Source organism: Zingiber officinale, chromosome 1A (genome assembly GCF_018446385.1).
Source record: "Zingiber officinale cultivar Zhangliang chromosome 1A, Zo_v1.1, whole genome shotgun sequence".
NCBI lineage: Eukaryota > Viridiplantae > Streptophyta > Magnoliopsida > Zingiberales > Zingiberaceae > Zingiber > Zingiber officinale.
Genome location: NC_055987.1, coordinates 187,327,429 through 187,353,984, shown reverse-complemented (window position 1 = coordinate 187,353,984; position 26,556 = coordinate 187,327,429). Strand labels below are relative to the sequence as shown.

Genomic DNA, 26,556 nt, shown 5'->3' with positions numbered 1-26,556 from the left:
CCCAAAATTTATCTATAACTCAAAATCGAAGAATCATCTGAGACCTCATTTCCTCATAATATTTAACATTCTTACGTTTAAGACTTCCATTTCGATCTAAATAACTATCAACTATCAACCTACTAAAATAATATTCATAATTTTTCAATTCTCCTTCAATTAATAAATAACTTGTTTCTTGTTGACATGATTTTTTTTAAAAAAAAAAACAAAGGGAAAAAACGAATCGAGTAATTTGAATTAGTCGAACAAATTCTAATTTTTAGAATTTTAAAATAAGATGAAAATTTAATCCAATCAATGGAGTGGGAGCTTGTGGGTTTCCTTAACCCATTGACCTTGGTTTGTTGGTTCCAGACATTGTAGTGGAGAGGCGGCGACGCCGGCGAGGGATCAAAATGTGGTGGTGATGCAGCACGACAACCGAATCGACCACATAGAGTCGCTTTGGGTGGCACACGAGTGACGTCCTTGGGACCTACCGTTGGCCGACGAGGGCCGGATCCGGACGTGGACAGCCGGGAAGTAGCTTCGTGATACTGGATTCCTAATCCATCATGTCGTCGTCTCTCTTTTCCTCCATTGCTTGCAAACATCTGTCGAGGTCGTCTGCGTCCTCTATTGCGTCGACAATGACCACCAACTCCTGCTCTCCATGAAGACAAGCTGCTATGCTTTCCTCGATCCCTCTCATGTCTCAATGATATGTAGGAGTGTCCATCATTACTATTTTGATAGTATAGAACAAAAATATTTTAAAGTTTTTTTTATGTAAACGAAAATAAAAAAAAAAGATGCTCTTTTACCATAGATATTTAGGATGGACAAAGCATCTCTTGATGTTCACGATCATTGATGATATATTTATAACTTTGACAGGGAAGAACAATTACGGTTCATATTGCGGAAATACACCCCAAAGCTTTTTATAGAGGATTGGTAAAAGAAAATTGAAAAACAAAGTGAGAACAATCTGTCAACAAGCCAAGAAATCCTAGGTAGAGAAACTTCTCTTAGAAACCTCCTAGCATTGTGATCTTGATTAACTCCTCAATTCAATTAATTTGCTTGAAAGTATATGTGCATCTTGTGACTCCAACTGTATGTTTGTGTCATTCGTAATTGTTAAAAGCTTTACTATTGTTGCAAATTGCTTTTAGCCATTTTATAACATAATTAGCAACAAACCATTATATACTTAAGCATCAGCACCATTAAGGTTCTTAATTGAGCTGTACAAATATCGTTTACAAAGTTGATAGAAATACTCTCGTATGTGAAAGCTTATTGAGCTGTACAAATATCGTTTACAAAGTTGATAGAAATACTCTCGTATGCGATAGCTTATTCAATTTCTTGATTTACCTCCAGATGACTCTGAAAGTATGAGATTAGCATATAATCTTTTTAGAAATTTTCTTTTTGTACACATCAGCAAGCGTGTTATCATGATCATGTCATGACCTTTTGTACACCTTTTAAATAAAGATAAGGAAAAGGATATAGATACAACAATAGACTAGCATTGGTTGACTGTGGAGCCATTTTTTCCATGCAGGATCAAAGATCTAAATATCAGAGAAACACTGATTGTCATCTCCTCCTCCACCGATCGAGTATATCTTATCATCCAATGTATAATCAACTAGATTTTCTTTCTTATGCATCAAAGTGGGGTAAAAGGATCAATACATCATTCCTTCCATTATAGCACTCAACTTAGAAATAAAAAGAAAAAAATTAATACCTCAAGCAATGATGAAAAGAATTAGAAAAGAAAAAGGTGTACCATGTGTATCCAAACTACCTGTGTTATATGAACATAAGAATGAGCACAACTCATAAACTTATGAAAAGTTAAAATGTCCAGTGATGGTGAGAAAGAGCGCAAGTTTGATAATCAAAAAATGTCATTATAACCACTAAGATATATAACATGCTCTAGACCTAGACAATCCACGGTAAGCTTGTCAAGGGAAATAGAACAAAATGGTGCAGACATCCAAAATGGATCAATGAATTTTATAATTACATAAGTTGAATTGGTTATGCTTGACGGTGCAAGAAGTAGAGAGACAAAAGAAAACTTTACTTAATACTGGACATGAATGCCAACACCAATAATTTATGAGTATTTGAGTTCAATGGTAGAATATGATCTAAGTAGCCTACATTTACAATCTGTCTTATGTTATCATTTTTTTAAAAAAATAATTTGCTAAACAAAAAAAAAACAATGGTAGTCTTGTGAATTCTATGGTAGGCAGAGGCAAACCCTGCAATGATATTTTATGAAAGTTTACAGTCCAACTATTAGTGGCAGATCAATGTGTGGTCCCCTCTTAATTATGGTTGTTGGCATTCAGATCTTTTATGTCCAGTATTAAGTAGAATTTTCTTTTGTCTCTCTCTAGTTCTTGCACCTTCGAGCATAATCAATTCAACTTGCGTAATTATAAAATTTATTGATTTATTTTGAATGTCTGTACCATTTTGTTCTATTTCGTTTGACAAACTTATTGTGGATTGTTTAGGTCCAAAGCAAGTCATATATCTTGATGGTTACAATGACATTTCCTAATTATCAACCTTGCGTTCTTTCTCATCATCAATGAACACTTTAACTTCCCATAAGTTCATGAGTTGTGCTTATTCTTGTGCTTCTGCTGTTAGTATGGATAACAATATTGTACAACATAGATAGTTTGGACACACATGGGTACATCCTTTTCTTTTATAATTTTTATTTTATCATTGCTTGACGTACCAACTTTCTTTCTCTTTATTTCTAAAGTTGAGTGCTATAATAGAAGGAATGATGTACTGACCTCTTGCCATACTTTGATGTATAAGAAAGAAAATCTAGGGTTGAGTGATGTACTGACCTCTTGCCCTACTTTGATGCATAAGAAAGAAAATCTAGCTGGTTGTATACTGAATCACAAGATATACTTCATCGGTGGAGGAGATGATCGCGTTTCTCTAAAGTTGAAATCTTTGATCCTGCATGGGGAAAGCAGCTCTACTGTCAATCAATACTTGACAAGGTATAATTCTTAACTGAGTCTATTGTTGTAGATCTATATCCTTTTCCTGATCTTTATTCAAATGGTGTACAAAAGGCCATGACATGATCATGATAGCATGCTTGCTGGTGTAATACATCAAGAAAATGAGTGTACAGCTCAATTAAGAAACTTAATGGCACTGATACTTAAGTATTTAATGGTTTGTTGCTAATTATGTTATAAAATGGCTAAATTTAATTTGCAACAATAGCAAAGCTTTAAACAATACAATTTACAAATGACACAAACATACCGTCCGAGTCAAGTCCGAGTCATAAGATGCACATATACGTTCAAGCAAATTAATTGAATTGAGGAGTTAATCACGATTACAATGCTAGGAGGTCTCTAAGAGAAGTTTCTCTACCTAGGATTTCCTGGCTTGTTGACTTATTGTTCTCACTTTGCTCGTCAGTTCTCTTCTACCAATCCCCTATAAAAAGCTTTAGGGTGCATTACAATTGACCATGAAAAACTAGTCATTCTATAATACATATTTTCCTCGATATTGACCATTGGTTGTTCTTCCCCATCAAAGTTATAAATATATCATCCATGATCCTGAACATCAAGTAAATGATTTGTCCATCCAAAATATCTATAGTAAAATACTTTTTTAAAAGAGCATCTTTTATTATCGTTTCATAAAAAAAAAATTAAATATATTTTTGTTCCATACTATCAAAATAGTTATGATGGTCACTTCTACTATATAAGATAGAATTATTTTAATTTGATCAAAATTATTATTTCGAAACTTTGCTTTTCACTTGTCCCCTTGTAACTATATATCTTGTGGCATCTCCTAAATTTTTACTCTACAAATTTCAAAATTCACTACTCAATTTATATTATCAAATTCAGATCTGATGGCATAAATATGTTAAAGAAGTTTTCAAGAGTACATTGATTTTGATTTAAAGTAATTCAAAGTTTTCTAAGTCAATTAGCTAGTTTCGAAATAGATTATTGACCAACATTATTCAAAAATTTAAAAATTAAATATTTTTCGAACAAGAGGAGTTCTAAAAATCCATTAGTAATGTTGGTTAGTGAATACCATTATTGTATGTCTTATAATGAACTTGTGACAAATTTTATCGAGCTTTTACAAGTTTAAAAATTCACCACTCTCAATTTATGCTATCGAATTTAGATATGAGGACATGGATACATTAAGAAGATTTCGGAGTACATTAATTTTGATTTGAAGTAATTCGAAATTCTCTAGGTCCATTAGTCAATTTCGGATGAAACAGATGAACCTACACTATTCGAAATTCAAAATTTTGATATTTTTATAGGACCATTGGCAATGTTGGTTAGTATCATTGTCTTATAATATGAAGAATCCGGTAGATGCTTCTAATTTATTATAATAAAGGTCACTGGACATTAATCAAACTATTTCCCAGTACTCACTATTTCATAGGTCGACCAAACGTCAAAATTGACATTCTTTTCTATTGTCCCATCCTTTTCTGAAAAAAAAAGCAAAAGATTAAAAAGATTATCAGGTTTGAATTTGTGGATGGAATGATAGGTGTACACTTTGACATTGTTGTATGATAAAAATTATTTTTTACTCATCGCATCCTCGATGGCCTTGTAGAAGATAATAAGATCCTTTTAGTTGTCAACAAGTCTCTTCTACCCTTTTCATAGCTGTATAGATTAGGAGTGGGGTGTATAATTTTTCTTGTATTTCAAATGACCATTCCAAATGCTGCTTTCATGAACTGGTCTTAGATGATTTTATTTGACTGCATATCCGTTTACAAAAGATAGTTTATATATTTACATATGTTCACAAGGTCTTCTTACAGGAGAGGTATGAATTAAACCATGGTGTCTCGAGATTAAGTGATGTCTAGAGTTCTCAAACTAACATATTTTAATAACTATTACGACGAAAATCTAATGTTATACTCTCTACACTGGCTCTGAACTATCTAACATGCCACTGCTTTGGAAGTGGAAGTCAAAGGAATCACTTTCTTCAGCCACAACTGAATTTAGTAGCAGCTTAAAATTTTTCCTAATGAAAATTCATAACTCAAATCCACCAATTAAGTAGACTTCTTGAAAAAAAAAAATCTCTTCGCATGATTATCTGCGAAAATTCTTTTATTGGCTTTATCTATGAAATCATGATTATCTGCGCATAATGGTCTTTTAAACCTCTTTGATCGCAAACACGATCAGAAATGGAGTTTTAAGGCAAAGATGCTAGCTTCCTATATTGATTTTTCATGAACAATTTATTTGAATTTTGTATTAGAACTTGATTATTATGTTCGGTAGGAAAGATTGTTTGATCCAGAAATTCAATCACATTTATTCCTGATATCTTTTTGTGATATTTAGCAAATGCATAGCTATGATTATGAAGATTATCCATACTGTCAATTCTCAGGCTATCATCAACCACAAAATGTCATGTAAAAATGGCCATCAAGGGGATCTATTGAGACTGGTGCAGAACCACAACCGATAGGTGTTGAAACTATCCAGCTTACAAAAAATATCTACAAGAGTTGTCTTAAGTTAGTTAGCCTTGGCAAACAACACCAAGCTGGAATGAAAATTCTTTTATGAACAGAAAGAGACCAAAACTCCGCCCATAATGACCGGTCATGACTGGTCCCAAGCCCGAATAAAGGAGGAGGGTTGTGTTAGGTTACCAGCCAGCATTAAAACTATGACAAATATTCAATAAATGGATCTATTAAACTATTGTGCTAATGCTAGGTTGTTCTCCTGAAGGAACACGTTGCAGGGTCCGATTGTAACGCGGCAAAGACCGCTACATCTCTAAAACTCGGGTGTAATGCTAAATATGCAAGAGTTCGCGTTACAGGGTCCGACTGTAACGTGTCAGTAAGGACCGCTACATTTCCATAAGAACTTGGGTGTAATGCTAAATAGGCAAGAGTTTTCACACCATAGGTTGGATAAGAACAAAAATGGGTAGGCGAGAAGGCAAAGCTGATAGAGAATTCGGGTTTTAAGTTATGGTACACTAGAAAGAATAAGGCAAGAAATGGAGTGGGTATTATTGTAAATAGTTCATTAAAGGATGAAGTTGTAAGAGTAGTTAAAAAATAGGATAAAATTATAGTCCTTAAGATAATAGTGGCGAAAGAAACTATGAACATAATTAGCGTATATGCACCGCAAGTATGATTAGATGAAGCTAACAAATCAAAGTTTTGGGACGACTTAAATGAAATATTACAAAATATTCTACCGAGTGAAATAATTTTAATAGAAGGTGATCTAAATGGACATGTCGGAGTGAAAAATGAGGAATGTGAGGGTATATAGGAGTTATGAGTTTGGAATGAGAAATGAGGAAGGAAAAACTATATTAGATTTTGCGATAGCATATGACCTTATATTAGCTAATATATTTTTTAAGAAAAGAGAAGAACACTTAATCACATTCAAAAGTGAGAATAATAACTTTCTTTTAGGAAGAAGAATATAAAGATTTATAAAGATTGCAAAGTCATCCCTGGAGAAAGTTTAACTACCTAGCATAGGTTAGTAGTGTTGGATATACGCCTCAAATATAGTATCAATAAAAAGAAAACATATACGACTTCTAGAATTAAGTGGTAGAAGTTAAAGGATGAAAATCAAAATATATTTAAGGAGAAAGTAGAAATACAAGCATTAGGTGAAATATACAATAACTCTAATACAATATGGGATAAGATGGTATCAAAGTTAAAAATAATAGCTAAAAGTGTATTCGGTGAGTCAAAAGGACATGCACCACTAAATAAGGAATCTTGGTGATGGAATGAGAAAGTACAAAAGAAAGTGAAGGAACAACGAATAGCTTATAAGAACGAGGAAAACTTAAAAAAATATACAATAGTCAAGGCAAAAACTAAGAAAGTAGTGAGTGAAGCAAAGAATGAAACTTTTGAAAGATTATATCAAAAACTAAATACAAAAGAAGGAGAAAGAGACATTTATAGAATAGCCAAAGTGAGAGAAGAAAATAAGAGATCTTATCCAAATAAAATGTATTAAAGATGAATGTAATAGGGTATTAGTAAACGATGGAGAAATAAAAGAGCGGTGGAAGATGTATTTTCATTAACTTTTTAATGAAGGTTTAGGTGATCAACTTAACTTAGGTAATTTAAGTAGGTCAAATGAGCATAGAAATTTTAAATTTTATCGTAGAATTCAAACTTTAAATGGGATGCACAATGGAAAAATCGTTGGATCGGATGATATTCCGATAAAGGTATGCAAGTGCCTAGGAAAACAAGGTATAAATAGTTTATAAAATTATTTAACATGATATTGAAAACGAAAAAAATATCTGATCAATGGAGGATAAGTACTCTAGTTCCCTTATATAAGAATAAGGGAGACATACAAAATTGTGCAAACTATAGGGATATTAAACTAATAAGTCATATCATGAAACTTTGGGAAAAAGTAATAGAAAAAAGATTAAGGAAAAAGACCACAGTGACCGAAAAACAATTTGGATTCATGCCTGGAAGGTCGACAATAGAAGTTATACATCTTCTTAGACAATTAATTGAAAAATATCGGGAGCAAAAACAAGATCTACACATGGTATTCATTGACTTAGAAAAAACTTATAATAGAGTCCAAGAGAAATTATATGGAGAATTCTAGAAAAGAGAGGTGTTAGCGTAACATATATTAAACTAATTAAGGATATGTACGAGGATGTAACACCCAGAGTAAAGACTTCAGGCGGAGTAACTGAAGTATTTCTAATAAAGATAGGATTACATTAAGAATCAACTCTAAGTCCCTATCTTTTTACACTAATTATGGGCGAATTCATATGCACATTCAAGACACAGTACCATGGCGCATGTTGTTTGCAGATAATATTATTTTGGTAAATGAAACACGTGAAGGAGTAAATGCTAAACTAAAATCTTAGTGGGAAATACTAGAAGGGAAAGACTTTAAGCTTAGTAAATTAAAGACAAAATATATGGAATTTAAGTTTAGCAATATTAGAAGTAATAAGACAATTGTTAAAATAAGAGAGGACGAGTTGTCTGGAACCGAGATATTTAAATATTTAGGATCATTTTTACAAAATGATGGAGGGATTGAGAAAGATGTCTTAGAGCATCGAGTGTTTTATATGATCGTAAAGTATCTCGAAAACTTAAAAGTTCTATAAAATCACAGTTAGACTTGCTATGTTATATGAAGCTGAATGTTGGACTCGAGCACATGAGCAGAAGATGAGAGTTGCAGAGATGAGGATGTTAAGGTGGATGTGTGGACATACGAGGATGAAGAAAATCAGAAATGAGAGCATTAGAGAGAAAGTCGAAGTTGCATCTATTGAGAAAAAACTCCGAGAGACACGTTTAAGATGGTACGGACATGTACTTAGACGACCAATAAATGCTCCAGTTAGACGATATGAAACTATGACAAACACACATATCAAACGAGGAAAAGTAAGACCAAAAAAGACTTGGTTGGCAACAATAAAAATAAGATAAAATTTATTTAAGTATAGATGATGATATAATAGGAGATAGAGCTCAATGGCATAAAAAGATTCAGATAGCCGACCCCACCTAGTGGGATAAGGCTTGGTTATTGTTGTTGTTGTTGAACACAAACAGACCAAGTAACATCAGCATAAAAATGGAAACCAAGAAATAGGAAGAAACTCATGTGAAAACTTCAAAGGTATTAGACGACGCTATAAACTCATACGAAGAAAGAAAGTTATTTTAACATCTAAAAAAGTTACAACAAACAACAACTTTTCTTAAAAATGGAAATGACCCCTAATAATATGGCATAGAATACTTGTGAGAGATACAGGGCAAACAATTATTACCTTCACAGGTTTTACCAATGATATTGATTCCATTTTGTCGCTGAAGCTTCCTTCATCAATGGTGCTAGTACTTTTGATCGCGATGGGAGAATCTCACAAATAATGAATGACAATATAGAAGTTTCCTGCCAGGTTATTAGAGAACAATGAGATTTAGCATCAAACAGGTGCTGGAAGAAAAAAGAGGAGTACAAGGACAATGGATAAATGGGTTTTTTCCACAGTTTTCCTTAAAACTACATTGCCAATGTTTCCTGTCTTTTCTGTAAATCAGAGCGTTAACACCATAAAATGCTCTGAACTTTCACCATATCACATCACTTGGCAACCTATAAATGCAATTTTTTAGAACTGCAGTCAAAAAGAAAAAGAAAAAAAAAAGATCCATGAAAACGTTGATGATTTTAGTATGATACTTCCTCCCCTCAGGAGAAATGGATAAAGGGATGGAATATGGATGGATGGCTGTTATTTCATTGGTATCATCGCAAAACAACAGAAAAAGAGAAAGTAAATAACTTGCAAAAAGATCCATTGGAATTTCACATTCATTTAGTCTGATCAACTCCTATGAGACTCTGAAGGTTCTCCTTAATTGTGTAATGCCCACATCCTTTTCTCACAGAAGGGTTAAGTGTTGATTGGCACAAACAATATGGCAACTATGCCGTCCCTACAAAGGTGAAAACTTGTGCAGCTAACTAGCAAAAACAAGTTGGATATAAGGATATCATTACCTAAAATGCCCCAATAGCGACTCATGTATCTAATATGGAACCACCCAACATCAAACATCCACTCACCTCTTCTTCAAGTGCAACATGGCAAGATATTGGAGTAAAATATCTGCAGGCACATTTCACTATTCAGCCTCTACTATGGGAAGCCCTCAGTGAAGTGCTACAAAAGCAAGCAAATGACACTCAGATCAAATGCATGAGAGGCCTCATGCTAGGCTGGATCTTAGTCATTTGGTCCTAGAAAAATATAGTACATTTTGTAGCTAACACTAGCTAAAGTTGAGCTTTAATTTGCTAGTAGAAATGTCCAACCTTGAGAGTGATTTTTTCCTACTTGTTTCTTTTCTCACCAATTACGTACTCATCTGTTTGTAAATACTACCTTCTACGCACTACCTATTAGTGTTGCTTTGGCTCCTGATATGACCTATATTTACCCCTTAAAAGAAGAGAGAATTCATCAGGAAAAAAACAAACAAGAACTGATGCATTCTACAGATCTATGTGAGTCTAACTGGGATAAATAAAATTCAGGTACCACAAATAAGTAAACCTACTCACACAGTCATCCTACAAATTTGTGAGCTTAAGTGACATAAATAAATTCAGGTTCCACAAATAAGTTATATATGTTATACTTTTACAAGAAAAATGAACAATATCACTGGTATCTCTGAGCTGTTCTGAATTCTAAATATATGCAAGCATCCAACAATATGACATCCAATCTAGCAAAGTGCATGAGAGACTTGACAATGGTCGTGGAGAGGATGACATAAAATACATATCTGCTGTGCATGCTAAACTCATTATGCAGCTATTAAGAGAAACCCAACATTACCACTGGGAAAACAGCATTGCTGAAGCCATTATAGACTTTAAAAGTGAGATATTCATTATCCTAATAAATGGCAGTAGAACTAGGGATTTCCCTTTTACTGTGTTGATTATGCAACTTTCCATATGATGGGTTCAGAAAGGATGTATCTAAAGCATACTTTGCAATTTATATTCGTATGACTTTCATGTAGGAGAGAGATGCAAGTTCAGAAAGGAATTCCAGTTTCTTTATTGTTGATGGTTCTCTCTATTAATTATGCAATATGCAAATGTTTCAACTTACCTACAGAAATCCAAAAGTATAAATTTATTTGATGTACTGAAGAAGTTCATTGATGCTTCAAACTTCTATCATATTTAACGTCCACCTTACCCAACTACAAGCAAAAAAAATGGAAATTTTGATTTGTCTCATTATGGCTAAGGTAAATTCACCTGAAGAAAATTCCAGTTGTTACAACTTTAAACATTCATCCTTTTCCATTCCAAAGAGACTCAAACTGCATTTTACAACACAAGTTGAAAACTTTACAAAATTTACAATGCTTGTTACTAAACAACTAGAAATTGGCACGAACAGTCAAATAAGCATTTCCAAAGACTCCGGATTTCAACAGGTAGCAACACCTGATATGATAAAAATAACTACTATTATCAAAACATGTCAGTTAAGCAGAGATGGTACCATATCACTTTTACCTTCAGTTGTTCTTGGTTTCTTTTTTCACCAAGATTTAGCATTTCCACAGAAAATATTGTAATCTGGTAATCCCATGGAGATCAGTTAATGTAAAAGCCATAAGAACCGTGAATCTAGGAACCCATTGATGGGTTCATATGGGACTCAAACCAAAAAAGAATTTCATGTGCTTGGAAACTGGTCAGTTCATGTAATGCAAATGCAAGATTTAACTCCTCGTCAATATGCTTAAGCAACTCATAATTTTCTGAGATCATATCCCTTTCAATAAGAGCCTCCTTCCACTGAATTTGTCGCCCATCATTCTTCAAATAACCATTTTGATTGATGAATCCCTTCTCACGAAACACATCATACAATTTGATACAAAATGTCTTGTTCAACCTGGGGATCCTATCCGATATCAGATCTGGAGACAAAGGAAATTCCATGCATCTGATCTCACTCACAGCAACTCCATTCTGCCTCAAAACTCTCATGTTCTTTTGTATCTTCAACATTGTAACTTGGTCCTTAGGCATGTGAACGAAAAGGGTTGGGGGATAGTCCTTTAGCACACCCATCGATGCAAATGTTCCTTCAGAAATCATAATTGCAATGCTGTGGAATCTCATCTCAGCAGCAAGTGCAGAAACGAAGTAACCGCCAGATGATGCCCCCATAGCAACCAAGGGGATTGTCCCAAGCTTGTTTGTTTTGATCCACCACTTGATGATCCATTTAACATTTTTTATTTCATCAAATGACCAGCAACTATCCAAGCTAGAAATGGTCAACACTGCAAATTTTCGTTCCAAAGAACGAAGCACAAAGATCCTTTCTTCAGGCAACCCAATGCAGTTTGGACATCCCGGGTAGTTGTCCCAGAAATTTGCGGCTCTGACACCACAACCATGAGCTATGAAAAGTGCAGCCTTCGGCGAATCAGGGATTTGCCAGATGACATCAGTACCATTCAGCAACTCCAGAGAAGGATTGAATTGGACTGAAGATTGATAACTTGCTCTTTTAGTGTTTATTAGATCGGATGAAGGGAATGAGTCCCCTCTCTTGGTCGCAAAATAAGCGAAAGCAAATAAGACCATAGATGTCAGAGCTATTGCACGCCATTTTGGAGTACCATACGAATGCGTGAATGCTTTAACGCTTCGATTCCACATCGCTGGCAACAAATAAATCAACCAAAGACAATTATAACCCTAATTAAGCATACAGATCAAGAAGAAACTAATGCATATCAAACAATTAACGGGTGCGAAATCGAAACCCTATCCTAAATCGATAAGAATACCATCTGATGTTCTCTATACTACCAACTGATTTCGGAAAACTAAAATAAAAGTGAGATCTTGGATTCGAGAAAACAAACTAGATCTTGATTATGATTTAATTAGAAGGAATAGAGAGGATTAAACTCACTAAAAATCTAGCATGCTAACCAGTAATTCGCGATGCGCCAACTCGCCTGGGCAGAAATCTAAATCGAGCTTTCGATCTGCTGCAGGTGAAAAACCAAAGTGCGAGAAAGAAATAGTTCAATGTGTCAACTGGGATTAGTCAATGTTGTTTGCGGTGGGCTACGAAATACTAAGAAGATCTATGGGCTGGGCTTCCAATCCAAAATGAGCATCTCATCTCCTTAGATCAATGCATTTTATTTATATAGAGAGAGACACCACATCATATAAAATATTTTTTTACTTTTAGCATTATTTGTAATATGCTTAACTTTTGCAAAGTGATTGTTATAACGTCATAAAATATAACATTTCATTCTAACTAAAAATATTATAAATAAAACATTATTATATTGAAATATTTTTTAAAAAAATTAAATTAAACTTAATTAAATTTCATTAAAATTATTTAATATTTTTTACAACAATAATACGGGTGTTTGATTGGAAATTGTCATTGATAACCTTGATAAGTTATTAACAAATACCTTATTTAGTTTAGTTAATTATCTATCTCGATAATGAAACGCATCCATCGTGTAATAATTGAGTGACATAATCCAGAAAAAAAAACCTTAGTGTTTGATTTTATTTTCATTTTTTAAAAATATGTATTTTTTTCTTAGAAAATAAATTTTAGATCTTCGTATATTCTTTTCTAAAAATAAATAAGAAAATTATCAATCAAATAATATTTTTTTTCTTTTCTTTACAAATGAAAAATGAAAAATTTGTCCCCTCAGGTTTTTCATATTCTGAGATTAACAAGTTTGTTTTTCCAAAATTAACCTCTTTAGATCCGCACCTCTCATAAGAAGCGGCCTGCTTCCTCTGCATTCGCCGGAGACAAGGACCCTTCGCCAAAGTGGATGTCGGCGTTAGAGTAGAACTTGTCGACCAGCAACTCGTCCTGCCATTGGAAGTGCCACCCAATCCTGTCCGCGAAGGCCAGCATCTTCTCCTTCTACTCGCGCGATGAACTTGGTGAGAACCCGCTTTCTCATATCATTGTCGCCTCCATCCCAGGGCCACTGCTGACGACCCTCTCATCGCTCAACGACTCAGTCATCGCGCTCGCCGTCCTATTTGTCCTTGACGACCGGCTAGAGAGGGTGAATAATCTGTACAATAAAAAAACAAACAAAAATTTCTTCTCAAACTTTATAATTTTATTATTCTAACACTTGCATAAAAAGAAAATTAAGAAACTGAAAAAGAAGAGGCTCAAAGAATTACTTGATTTGCAATCAGGGGATTGTTAATCCAAGAAAATTAAAATTCATTAAACAATCTCCTTTAGGTGGAGAAACCTCTTACAGCAGTTGAAGCACTCAATTACAGAACAACACTGAAAAGAAATCAATTACAAGTGGTGTTCTGACCTTCAGGAACAGAACTGTATTTATAGCCCTGGTCGAGGCACCTAGAAGGGGTCAAGCGCTTGGAGGGAGTCCAGGCGCCTGGAGGGGGATATACTTTTATTCCCATTGCAACGGGACGCGTCACGTCGCAAAATGATAAACTTTTGATTCCGAGCGCCCGAAAGGGTTCCACTCGCATTAATCCGGATCATCTGCTCTGGTTCCACTCGCTTGGGTGATTTCGGCCATCCGGAATATAGCTCACCCGAACCCAACTTCCGATCTTCTCAAGCAAACTTCCGCTCCAGCTTCTCATCCCTCGAAAATGTCGTGCCTAATTCTCTTCCGCCAATGTACTCTTTCGCAACACCTCGTCCCACAGACGCACCGAGTTCGTCAGCTCTCTTTTGTGTCGTCCTTCTCGCTAGCTGCATCTTTCGCTCGACTTCCTGTGCTCCTAAATTCCTGTACACTTAGACACAGGGCTTAAATACCAATAGGACCTAACTTTTACTTAGTTGATCACATCAAAACTATCACGGGGTATTTATAATCTCTCCCATTTTGATGTGAGTAAACCCAAATTAAGTTAGGGTTAACCTCAAAATTAACAGTTATAAAATTTGCAAGTACAAATATTAAAAACAAAATTATACTACCCTCTTCCTAAACTTAATCTTCACTACTCTCCCTTTTGATCATATTAAAAACGGGATACTTTAAAAATGCTATATGAAAAAATAAAAGTCGAACCAAAAATTCCAGAAAAATATTAAAGTTTAAGTTTCGAAAAATCTAGATTTAAAAAAAATTAACATATATAAGGTAAAAAAATTCATAATTTTAAAAAAGTAACATTCAGAAAAACTTGAAATTTTTTCTTACAGATAAGTGATAAAGTTATCTTTCTCGAAAAATTAACTTCTAATTAATTTTTAACAAAATATTTGACAAACAATTGAAAGCATTTTTATAATAATTAAATGTTTAATAGTTAGTCAATTAAATACTTATTTCAATAATTGACTTCTAAGCTGTGGTGAGGCACTATGTCTTCTTGGATACTGAAACAACAACTACTTCTAGACAAAACATTTTAATAAAAGTAAATATTTAATTTTCTCTTTGAAAGTCTAAAAAAATAATTAATTTAAATATAATTTTGAAACCCAAAATAGATTTCTTCCTGCAAGGTTAATCAAAAATTTCTTAGGAATGTATTTCTATGAAAATTTTCTAATTTGGCCCTTATGGTATTTAAAATGTCAATTTAAACTATTATATCTTCTAATATTTTGAACATGTGAGTATGCACGTTCCTTTAAATATTCTATTTCTGTTTTCAATTTTTTATTTTTATTTTGTCGAGATCTTCTAATCGACAATATATGGCTAAGGTTGATTTTAATTCTTTATTTTCTTTTTCTAACTTACAGTAATTTTTTAATAATATTTTTACGAACTGAAATAACTTGTCAGGAGGAAGAGATCGTACCTGACTTACTTTGTCGATCCCGTATTCTAAAGCTCCTAAAGTGATGCTTTCTTCCGATATCACTCCCCTTCATCGATGCTCTCAATGCTCATTTCGAACGAGCTTGTTTCGTCTTTGTCTTCTTGGTGACTTGCCACTAGCACAAGCCTGGCGAGGGCTTCTATCTCCAATTCGGACAATATTTCGTCCCATGTCGCTTTTAGATTATACTTGGTCTGGTCTGCTCTTCAATTTAGGGCAGTTATCTTTCATGTGTCCTTATTCATTGTAGTAGTAACATCTTATCTTTCTTTTCCTTCTATTACTCTGCACTTGATTAAATTTATTAGTTTTAAATAATTTTTAAAATTTTCTTACCATGAGTGTCGTCTCATCGTCATCAAGAGAAGATTCAGAATTTCGTTCGTCTGTTTTTGCCTTTAAGCAATATTATGCTTTGACTCCTTCTTCAGATCTGTACATCTTATTTCATAGACTTTAAATGTTAAAAATAATTCTTTTAAAGTGTTTAATTCTAGATTCTTAGATATATATTAAGCATCTACTAATGATGCACATTCAGTAGTCCTAGGAAATGCGTTAAGTGCGTACCTTAGCGAATCTCAGTTGCTTATCTTTTCTTCGAGATTCGTGAGTGCGGTGATGAATTCCTTTATTCTTGAGTAAGGGTGTGCAACAATTTCTCCTTCTTCCAATTTGATATTGCTGATCTGGTTCGTGAGCAGATCTCATCTCGCGAGTTTTACCTCAGAGGTTCTTTCGTATAGTTTCAAGAATTTCTCCCAGACCTCTTTGCTGACTCGTAGGCTCCGATCCAGTTGACTTCTTGTGGCGGTAAGACGCTAAGCAGATGGAACTCTGCTTTACCGTTTGCTACGAAGTCGGCTTGCTCCTTCTTCGTCCATTGGTATTCTTCTTTACCCTCAAGTGTTACAAAATCGAATTTCATTATTAAAAGTAAATTGAAATCTATCTTAAAGAATACCTCTATCATTTTCTTCCAGCTCACGAATTCCCCCTCGAATTTCAGTGGGTTGATGCTAGGTCCAACCATCTCTTGTGCCTCGTTCGACGATTAGCCCTCCTGAAGCTGTTGGGCTTTGATACCATTTGTTGATCTCTTGGCGACCGGTTAGAGGGGGATGAATAGTCTACACAATAAAAATAAACAAAAATCTCTTCTCGAACTTTATAGCTTTATTAATCTAACACTTGCATAAAAAGAAAATTAAGAAACTGAAAAAAGAAGAGGCTGAAAGAATTACTTGGTTTACAATAAGGGGATTGCTAATCCAAGGAAGTTAAATATCACTAAACAATCTCTTTCAGGTAAAGAAGCCTCTTACAGTAGTTGAAGCACTCAATTATAGAACAACACTGAAAAGAAATCAATTACAAGTGTTGTTCTGACCTTCTGGAACCAAGGATGTATTTATAGTCCTAGTCGGGGCGTCATGGGTCCAAGTGCTTGGAGGGGGATAAACTTTTATCCTCGTCGCAACAAGATACGCCACGTCACAAAAATGATAAACTTTTGATTCTAGACACTCGGAAGGGTTCCGCTCGCATTGGTCCGGATCTTCCACTCCGATTCCACTCGTTTGAGTGATTTCGGCCATCCGGAATAGGGCTCACCCAAACTCAACTTCCAGCCTTCTCGAGCAAATTTCCGCTCCGGCTTCTCATCCCTCGGAAATGTCGCGCGTCTCCTTCTTGTCCGCCAGTGTATTTTTCCGCAGCACGTCGTCCCTTAAAAACACACTGAGTCTGTCAGATCTCTTTCGTGTCGTCCTTCTCGCTAGCTGCGTCTTTCGCTCGACTTCCTGTGCTCCTAAGTTCTTGCACACTTAGACACATGACTTAAATACCAACAAGATCTAACTTTTATTTAGTTGATCACATCAAAACTACCACGGGGTACTTACACATCCACCCTAACAACAACACTAGCATCGCCCGCGATGTTAGTGAGCTCATGGGGAACACCTCGCTAAGCTTCCTCTACAACCGCTGCAACGTTGAGGGCAGAAATAGTGGCGGAAGAGCTTGGCGTAGATGATATGAATGGACTGTTGGAAGAAGAATTATGGGAGAAGAAATAAAAGACTTATGGGAGAAAAATACACTCTACGTGGAAGAGAATGAGAATAAAACAAACAAACTCAACTTGCTTCATTCATTAGAAAAAGTACATATTTATAGACTTATTCGATAAACACTAATCTCAGATACATTGAATCTGGATATTTTTTTTATTTATTCTATCATGATTGCGTAGAGATTCAAACTCTCCTCTCAATGTTTGGAGACGCACTTTCTTCACTTTATCAATGCCTTTAAATGAAGCTTGAAGAGTTTCCCATGCTTGCTTCGAAGTAGTTGCCGTAGCAACTTTCTCGAACATCTTTTTATCCAAACTTTGATGTATGAGGGGTGAGCGTCTTTTGGTCCTTCTTCTTGGTGGATGCCACATTTTCATCAACACAATTCTCCACAGGATCCCAAACTTCATATGATCCAAGCAAAGTCTTCATTCTTATGCATCAATTATCATAATTTTCCTTGGTGAGAGATGAAACAACAAATGGGGTTCCATTCGACATTTTCCTTCAAGCTTTGTCTCCAAACACAAATGGTGGCTCTGATACCAATTTTTTAGCATATGAAGAGCATAAAAAAAACTATAACACTCAAGATGGGAGGAAACTACTTATTATTTTCTTCATATCTAAATTGTTAAATACATAGGGTATTTATAGAGAGTACATAAATACATATCTAAATTATGTAGTACCCAAGATGTATCTACATAAATACATGAACCAATATTAAATGAGGTACATGCATTATCCAAAGAGTCATTTATGAATCTTCTAATATTCATGCACATAATTTTAATTCTGATTTATATTTTCAGTATCACGTTCAATTTTTTAAATGCAATTAATAATAAGAATAAAATTAAAATTTTATTTTTTATTTAATATAAAATAAAAATAAATGAGTGAATGATGAATTCATAAATAATAAATATTAATATTAAAATGAACATAGTTAAAATTGTGCATTAATTAAAAAAAAGATATATTAATATCATGAATATGTGACATATCTGATCGGTTGTATCCTGGGCGACGAGATGACATATATTAAGAAAGAATTATTTATATATATATATAAATATCATGTTTGATCCTGTCGGGAATCTGAGAAGATGAATTCGAACCTGTCGGAATGACGTGTCTGGAATATTGACCGCACCTCCATGACCCGGATGACGAACTATCTTATGTGTCGACCAAGTCATTGGAAACCCTCCGGTCAATGCTACCTGCAACCAGTGATCGGGTCGCCCCGGTCTCTGGTACCCCGATGCTCGAGGCGGGTCCCACGAATATATAAGTAGCCGCACAATGATAGCACAACTAAATAAATACCAGACGAGTACAGTGACGCACCCTGGCTCCCGGGGAAGGGGGGGGCGCCCTCGGATGGGTCGGTGAGCTGGTCGTGAAGCTGATCGAGTTATTGTGACCTGGAAGAGCGGATGCATCTGAGCCAACTGAAGAGGAGCTAAGTCCAGCGGTGATGACACAGAGCCGGATACGGCCTGGATCCGAAAGGTGACACACAATCGGAATACAACAGCGACACAACCAGTGTGGGACATCGACATGCAGATCGGAATACAACATACAGTCACGGCTCATAGGTCGGTTAGTAACAACAACTCACAATACCAATGGTGACACGAAAGACAAAGCACAATGGCTTGATGTCCGAATACACAACAAATGGCTGCCGGAGACACAACGATGGATCGGATCTGTGCCGAAAACGATGGAGACAGCGGCTGTAAAGCCACTGTGGTTGGCTGTAGAGCCATCTAAGGTTGCTGGAGACGATGACCAAAAAAGGAGGTGTGGCCGGCACAGAGCACCACAGGGAGTACATGGCAACAACGGCCCGGAGGCCTGAGGCAACGGTGAGATCTGCCCAAGACTGCTCGCGGCGTTGATGACTCACACACGGGAGAGAGAAGGGGTGTTAGTGACAGGCGGGAGAGCCCCCGCGTGACGGCGTCGGCGTAGTCAGGGTGGTCGACGTCGGCCTCGTGCGTACGCTTCCTCCAGTGGGTAGCGGCGACTTCCGATCACTAAGAGAGGCCTCCCCCTCTTTTCCCTCTGCGGCGACAAACTGCTGCCGAGAAGGGAATCCAGCCAAAAAAACATCACTGCAGCGCTGGAAAAAACCCCAAGCAGAGAGAAAGAGGGGAAAAGCAGAGGAGCTGGAGGCTCGCCGGCGACTAAGGAGTGGGCTATGCTGATCGGCTGGGCTGTGGTGGTGTGGAGCAAAGGGACGATGACGGCGGCGTAGCAAACACACAAGCCGAAAAACCTCTCTCTCTACACGAAGAACAGGGCCACCTATAAACTCCAAAGCCCGAATAATGAAAAGACCCAAACGCCGAAGCGATAGCCGCTGATGTCAAAGGGCGTGCCTGGGAGCTGCTGCTGCTGCTGCAACGAACGTAACTGCATGTTGTCTTTAGAAATAATTGACTCGATCGAACAACTCCACCTCTTCTACTCCAGTCGATCATCTTTTGATATCATATCATCCTTCAGCAAACTGTGGCATATGCCAAATAAATGCGAGAGCGAACACCCACCTACCTTTGTTAAGCCCACGGCGTGTAAGAAACTGATCGCTTCCCTAGCTCCTTCAATTAGGGAGTGTCTTCTACGCTCCACCAACCCTCAACACTCTCCTGTACACAACCAACAAATTTAGCATCGAACTACCCGCACCACATTTGTCACGCACGGGAACAAGGAAAGGAACACGGGCTTCCTTGGAAGGAACAACTACTTGTAGCTCTCGTCCATCCACTCAACTGCAGATCAATAATCTCCTCTCTAAAACCTAGCTCATAATTAATTATATCATGAAAATTGTCTAATTTGAAAACAAAAACAGGTTTGGATGAGTTGTAGCCTACCTATTCAACAACTGCTCCACACTTCTCAATCCTCACTCGCTGCATGCTTTGTCTTCACTATGCCATTTACTCTCCATTTGCCCGCACGAAGAAGAGGGAGCCCACCACCCTGATCTCATCCTCTCGATATAATTAAACCCATCCATGGCCAATGTAAACCTTCTTCTCTACCAAAACGAGCTTCCTGCCATGGCATCGACCGATTGTAATCCCAAACCTCTCCTCCTTGTCTTCCTCCTCTTCTTACTCCTCCTCCTCGCTCCGCCTCTACAGGCCAGGAAGCTAATCCACTTGGGGAAGGAGAAGGAGGTTAATGATCCGTCCATGAAGCAAGCTCTGCTTCCTACTGCATCCAGATCAAGCTCTGCTTCCTCTTCTCCCAGCTCAAAGAATAGCGAACTCGACCCGATGATGGGGTCGGTCCCCAGCCCCGGAATCGGACATTAACTACTTCTATATCTCATTCAAAAGATTTTGTAGGAGTGGTAGTTCCATTGTCTTCTTCTTCCTTGCAAGTGTGGATTTATGGCGTTGTCACTCCGATTTGTTCTTTCATTGGATTTAATTTGTTTCAGTTTGCACCGAGAGAAAGTGTGTACAAAGATACATAATTAAAGTATTCTGAAAAAGAATCCAAGTATATTTGAGCCATGATTCAACTTCTTCTCATGTTTCTACTTCTTCTTCTGTTCAATTTGCTCATTAATTATAATTCCTGCAACAAATCCACCTCTTGTACATGTGAAAACTAAAGATTGTTCATGACAAGTATTGACCACTAAAAAGCAATCAAAGTCGTACACCCTTGGCCTTTTAAAATTCAACTACCTATCAATACTCTGTAGCATGCATAATGTTTGGCATTAATTACTGTGAATAAGATGGAGACTTGGAAACCTGGAACGGAAGCATCATCTTGGGATAGAATTTAAGCAATAATAATTGAGTCTACCGATTAAAATGATTGATTAATACGGTACAACTAGGTTGATTGGATCAACATAAGGCTACTAGCTAGCTAGTGAGACTACATGAGTTATTTTTGGCTGAACTGGAAAAGTCAACCATTTAATCGTGAGTTCTAATTAACTAAATGATGATGATATGATGAAGAAAATGGTTGACTTGGCTTTTCGTTCTTAAAATTCCCATGATTTATTGGATGGATGGAGTTTGGTAATTTACTTATTGAACCAAAGACGAGGGAACACGTCAAATCAATTGACCTTGCTGCAATTCAATCTGATCTGTCCCCTCGTCCCCGTAAGCGGGCTTATGGCTCCCATCCTGACCATCGCCGCCGCGAAGTCGGCGCTGAAAGCGGACGTGTTGCTGCTGTACTGCCGCACCAGCGCGTCCTGCGTCCCGTTGTTGAAGAGCTCCTGGTCCGAGTGCAGGAGCCCCTGCCTCACCACCAGATTCTGGTAGTACTTGTTGTCGAAGGCGGTGGCGCTCTGCACGTCGAGCGGCGCCAGGGTTGCGTCGCCGCCGGAGGACGGGCAGCTCATTTTTCGGAGCGACGCGAAGGAGGCGTTCACGTTGGCGTCGTTGTAGATGTGCGATCGGAAGGTGACGCAACGGGCCTGGCCGATTGTGTGCGCGCCGGAAAGCGCGGTCATGTCGCGCGCGCTCAGGCTCTTGGCGGAGAAGGCGGAGATAAGCTGGGAGAGGCTGGATCCCGGCGAGGGAAGGTTGCTGTTTGCCGCGCTTTGGCTCGCCGTGGTGGCGTCCCGCCGCCCCAGCTCCACCGTCCACGTCGGCCCACCAAGCTGCACGAGTCGCATTCATAACTTTAATCTATCGCTATTTCTTCTTTAGAAAATTGTTGGGATGGGAAAACTGACGAGGACTACGGCATCGCGCGCGGCGAGGGCGAGGATGTCAGCGCAGGAGACGGTGGCTTTGCAGGCGGCTTCGACGTTGGATTTGATGGTGTCGATGACATCGTAACCGCGGACGGAGTTGGCGTTCGGCCCGGCGTTCTTCTCGCCGGTGAAATTGGCCGTGCTATCCAAAAGAATCGATCCGTCGCAGCCCTGAGAAAGCACGTATATATATACATATCTGTCAAACGTACAATTAACACGTCAATAGAACGCTCTGCTTTACGTACGTTGACGAAGCAGTCATGGAAGAAGAGGCGGAGAATGGACGCGCCCATCCTCGCCTCCTTGTTCACAGCTTGCGTCATGGCCGACCGCACGATACCCTCGAGATTGGAGCACGTTTTGTTGTAGAACGTCGGCGACAGTTGCCCGTGGGCGACGCCGGCCGCCGCCAACACGGCAACGACGAAGCAGAGGGCGAGGATTCTGCCACACACTCTGGCCATAACGTAACGGGTCAGCTCACTCTGCTACAGATGACAAGCGCTCCCGGACATGAACTCGGAGTATATATAGTTCAAAGATTGCTGCGCTCAATTTCTGCAGATAACGATCGAGCAGGACAAGGAGTCAGGAGCGCAGTTCCTGGAGACTTCCTTCTCGTCAAATGGAAGAACAGCTCGCGGGCACATGCAGCACCGCCACTCGATTGAATGTTCGTGACGAGAGGGGAGTGCTTCTGGTCCATCCATGTTACCATCTCCAGTTGTTCCACTTCGGACAGTAATTAAAACAGCGAGTGCTTCGATGTTGTCCTGTTTGGACAATTGGTCTTCAGATTCATGGCGTGCTGTTCCTGTATATCGTGGGACTGCGATGTGCACTCAATATTTGGAATCGTTCGAGGTGCGGTGGTCTGGGGCCTAGTGCATTAGAATCGAATCATCTGGTGAATTAACAAGTCAATGAAAATCTTGACGCCATGGCCGAGCTTTTCAAGCACGGCAACAAGTTGAAGGAGAGACAGAGGGAGCCCGTATTATTATATAACTCGCAAACACGAGACAAAGCGGAAGTGCGGGACGAAGTCTTCGGATTCGGTGGTATCGATGCGTAGTGAGTATTTTAATTGCTTGGAACTGCACATGTTGCGATGAGTTGGTATGGTTCTGGAACATATTTTTGAAATATAAAATAAGTAGATCTAAAGGAAAATCGGACACATGAGCACGTGTGTGGGTGTTACCCACTTGCAATAGATTAAATTTTATGATTAAAATTTTAAATTTAATTTAGAAAAAACAGTGGATTCCGATGAAGGTCTATTACTCATCGTCTGTCTATGATGAGAGAGGGTAAAGATAGAAAATATGAAATTAAAAAATATTGAATAAATATATTAAAGATATTTTTATCTAAAACTTAATTCATATTTTTATTCTATTAAAATTTAAAAGAAAGGGTGTATTTCATTCATACCTAAGTTTTTTAGTTTCATTTTAAAATCTTAATTCCATTCTCATCAACCAAATACAAGGTGATCCGATAGTAAGGTCGGGGGACCCCCTCTGGAAGAGAGTCAACGCCACGTGGAGGTCAAAAAGTAAAATGATCAACCTAAGGTCGGAACGATCGGATAGGAGTAGAGTTAACCGTCCGACCGGCGGAGAGGGTCCGAGCCGGAATCAAAGACAACCCGACGGGGAGTCGGGTTTCCGACGCTCATGGTGAGCAGGGTCGCCGGGCCGAGCGGGTAGCCCGCTCGGTCGAGGTGTAAAGCATCAATGCTGTGAAGGAACAATCTCAGCCGAGCACCCGGTCGGACCGATACCTACGCCCGGTCGGACCGATACCTACGCCCGGTCGGACCGATGCCTGCCGAGCGGACGAACGCTCGGCTCACGGAGAGAAAGGAGACAAGGACAAGGGGACATTGGGGAACATCATCTTCTGACAGCAGGCATATTCGACGATCAGGCCATACGCAGAATCGTACGACGGAAGGTTCCGCTGTCCCATCATAGAGGTGCTCAGACTATAGCAGTATGGTGTCAGACATGCTCCTCTGGCAAGTCCATACTAAGGTATGGTATAGGACACGTGTACGCTTCGGTAGGTGTGCACAAGCCTCCTCACAGCTCTATATAAGAGCCCTCAGACTTCGCCGGAGGTACGCGATCACGCGATCTCGCATCTTTGAAGCCACTTCATCGTTTTCCTCTTGCCTGACTTGAGCGTCAGAGGGTCGTCGCCGGGAACCCCTTCCCGGCTCGACTTCCTTGCAGGTTCGCCGGATATTTGCGCAGTTGGTCGGAGATAGGAGAGAGCGCCACGTCCCCAACGTCCGTCGACTCAGCGTTCGGACAGGACCAAATTGGCGTCGTCTGTGGGAACGCACCTGCATCCGAGCGGAAGAGATGGACGAAGCTGGATGACCTCACACCGTGATGCTCTCCCAGGAGGAGCTCGACGCTCTAATCGAGGCAAGAACAACTAAGCTCGTGGAGCAACAGAAACAAAAGGCGCAAGCCGATCGCCTAGAGCAACAAGCGACGTCAGCGTCAGGAGGCCGAGCGGAAGCATTGCCTGCCCCGGTTCCATTTCATCGGGCCCTATTCCGTACGCCTCCTGAAGTCGCACCAGCTAACCTTGATCGAGGATCTTCATCCGACGAGGCGCCCAGGTGAGACTACAGAAAAGGTAAGGCTCCCCGAACCGACGCCTCCCCCTAGCGGATCAACCGGCAGTTTTCAGATGCCATCTTGCGGGACCCTCTGCCAAAGCATTATGTGCCCCCGCGCGATCGGGGAATACAACGGAACCACCGACCAGGACGACCATCTGGGTAAGTTCGACAACACAGCTACACTACATCAATACACAAATGGAGTGAAATGCCGGGTGTTCCTTACCACCCTCTCGGGATCGGCGCAACGATGGTTCCGGAGGCTGCCGGACGGATCCATCACCAGCTTTAAAGAGTTCCGCATCGCTTTTCTTCATCATTTTGCGAGCAGTCGGCGATACCAGAAGACCAGTGTCAGTCTATTTGCCATCAAGCAAGAGCCCAGGGAGCCGCTCCGAGCTTACATCCAACGATTCAACCGGGTGGCCATGGATATTCCAACGGCCACCTCAGAAACAATGATGAATGTGTTCACGCAAGGCCTCGTGGACGGTGACTTCTTCCGTTCACTTATTGAAAGCCGCCCCGAGACTATGATCATATGTTACACCGGGCCAATGAGTACATTAATGTGGAGGAAGCCCAGGCGGCCCGAAGAAAAGAAGCTCCAACGGAGCGCCTAGCACCTATCGAGCGGAAGCCGCTCACTGGCCACCAGCCGCCCAGAGGACCACGAGCCGAAGCAGTCCGCCCTCAACAAGCAAGGTCCCACGCCATCCAAGAGGTAGTCGCCGAGCGGCCCAAACCAAAAAAGAAGGTATGGACCCTTATGTTTTGCTCGTTCCACCGGACTGATACGCATACCACACGAGATTGCCGAAGCCTTCCCCTGATCGCCCACCTCGCTCCCCGAAGTGATCGTCACCGATCGCCATCATCCGACAGGCGACAGCGACACCATGAAGCCGATCGGCGGATATCCAGAAAGTCTCCCGAGCGGTATCATCCTCAGGGGCACGAAGACAATCCCCGGGTATCTAAGGAGCGACCTAGGCCGTCCGCCCGGGAGGAAGAAAATAGAAGCAACACGTCCCAGAGCGAAATCAACATCATCTCTGGTGGACCGACCGGAGGTGACTCCAACAGAGCGAGGAAGGTGAGTGTCAGGCAGCTCAAGATCCATACGGTCGGCTGCAGCCAAGAACGGGCGAGCGGGCTCGAAATCAGCTTCGGGCTCAGGGACCTTGAGGGAGTCAAAGTGCCACATGACGACGCCCTCATCATCAAAGCGGTAATAGCTAACTATACTATTCACCGCATTTTCATCGATACAGGCAGCTCGGTCAACATCATATTCAAAAAAGCTTTCGACCAACTGCATATTGATCGAGCTGAGTTGCTGCCCATGACCACCCCTCTCTACGGGTTTACAGGCAATGAAGTTCTATCGGTCGGACATGTCTGACTGGCTATTTCTCTGGGAGAAGAGTCGCTCAGAAGGACGCGTACTGCCAACTTCGTCGTGGTCGACTCTCCAACTTCGTCAGACATACAATGTTATCCTAGGGC

At 39.3% G+C, this 26,556-nt stretch overlaps 2 protein-coding genes across 7 annotated transcripts; both read right to left on the bottom strand.

The window, feature by feature from the left end:
- Positions 1-1,208: 1,208 nt before the first annotated feature.
- Positions 1,209-12,813, bottom strand: LOC122038734. Of its 6 annotated transcripts, none has more exons than XM_042598640.1 (4): positions 12,640-12,794; positions 11,220-12,382; positions 8,941-9,065; positions 1,209-3,003 (listed from the first exon to the last, which is right to left on the bottom strand). In XM_042598640.1, exon 2 carries the CDS (start codon positions 12,378-12,380, stop codon positions 11,334-11,336), a length of 1,047 nt encoding a protein of 348 aa, XP_042454574.1. In that variant the 5' UTR covers positions 12,381-12,382; positions 12,640-12,794; the 3' UTR covers positions 1,209-3,003; positions 8,941-9,065; positions 11,220-11,333. The 6 variants fall into 6 exon arrangements, with proteins under 6 accessions (XP_042454574.1, XP_042454573.1, XP_042454576.1 ...); XM_042598639.1 differs by having other exon boundaries at positions 1,210-3,003; positions 12,660-12,813; XM_042598642.1 differs by lacking the exon at positions 1,209-3,003 and adding an exon at positions 10,956-11,020 and having other exon boundaries at positions 8,757-9,065; positions 12,660-12,813.
- An 8,638-nt stretch (positions 12,814-21,451) lies between these two features.
- Positions 21,452-23,060, bottom strand: LOC122038733 (peroxidase P7-like). The gene is made up of 3 exons (XM_042598638.1): positions 22,649-23,060; positions 22,380-22,571; positions 21,452-22,304 (listed from the first exon to the last, which is right to left on the bottom strand). The coding sequence occupies exons 1-3, from the start codon at positions 22,865-22,867 to the stop codon at positions 21,753-21,755; spliced, it is 963 nt and encodes a 320-aa protein (XP_042454572.1). The 5' UTR covers positions 22,868-23,060; the 3' UTR covers positions 21,452-21,752.
- Between the last annotated feature and the right edge of the window lie 3,496 nt (positions 23,061-26,556).

What these genes read in the sequence shown, in the direction of transcription:
- LOC122038734 (XM_042598639.1), bottom strand. Translation starts at nt 12,380, where the DNA reads ATGTGGAATCGAAGCGTTAAAGCATTCACGCATTCGTATGGTACTCCA.
- LOC122038733 (XM_042598638.1), bottom strand. Translation starts at nt 22,867, where the DNA reads ATGGCCAGAGTGTGTGGCAGAATCCTCGCCCTCTGCTTCGTCGTTGCC. An exon ending in TCCATGACTGCTTCGTCAAC is followed by an intron (nt 22,572 to 22,648) that starts GTACGTAAAGCA and finishes GTGCTTTCTCAG; the next exon opens with GGCTGCGACGGATCGATTCT. An exon ending in CGCGCGATGCCGTAGTCCTC is followed by an intron (nt 22,305 to 22,379) that starts GTCAGTTTTCCC and finishes CGACTCGTGCAG; the next exon opens with CTTGGTGGGCCGACGTGGAC.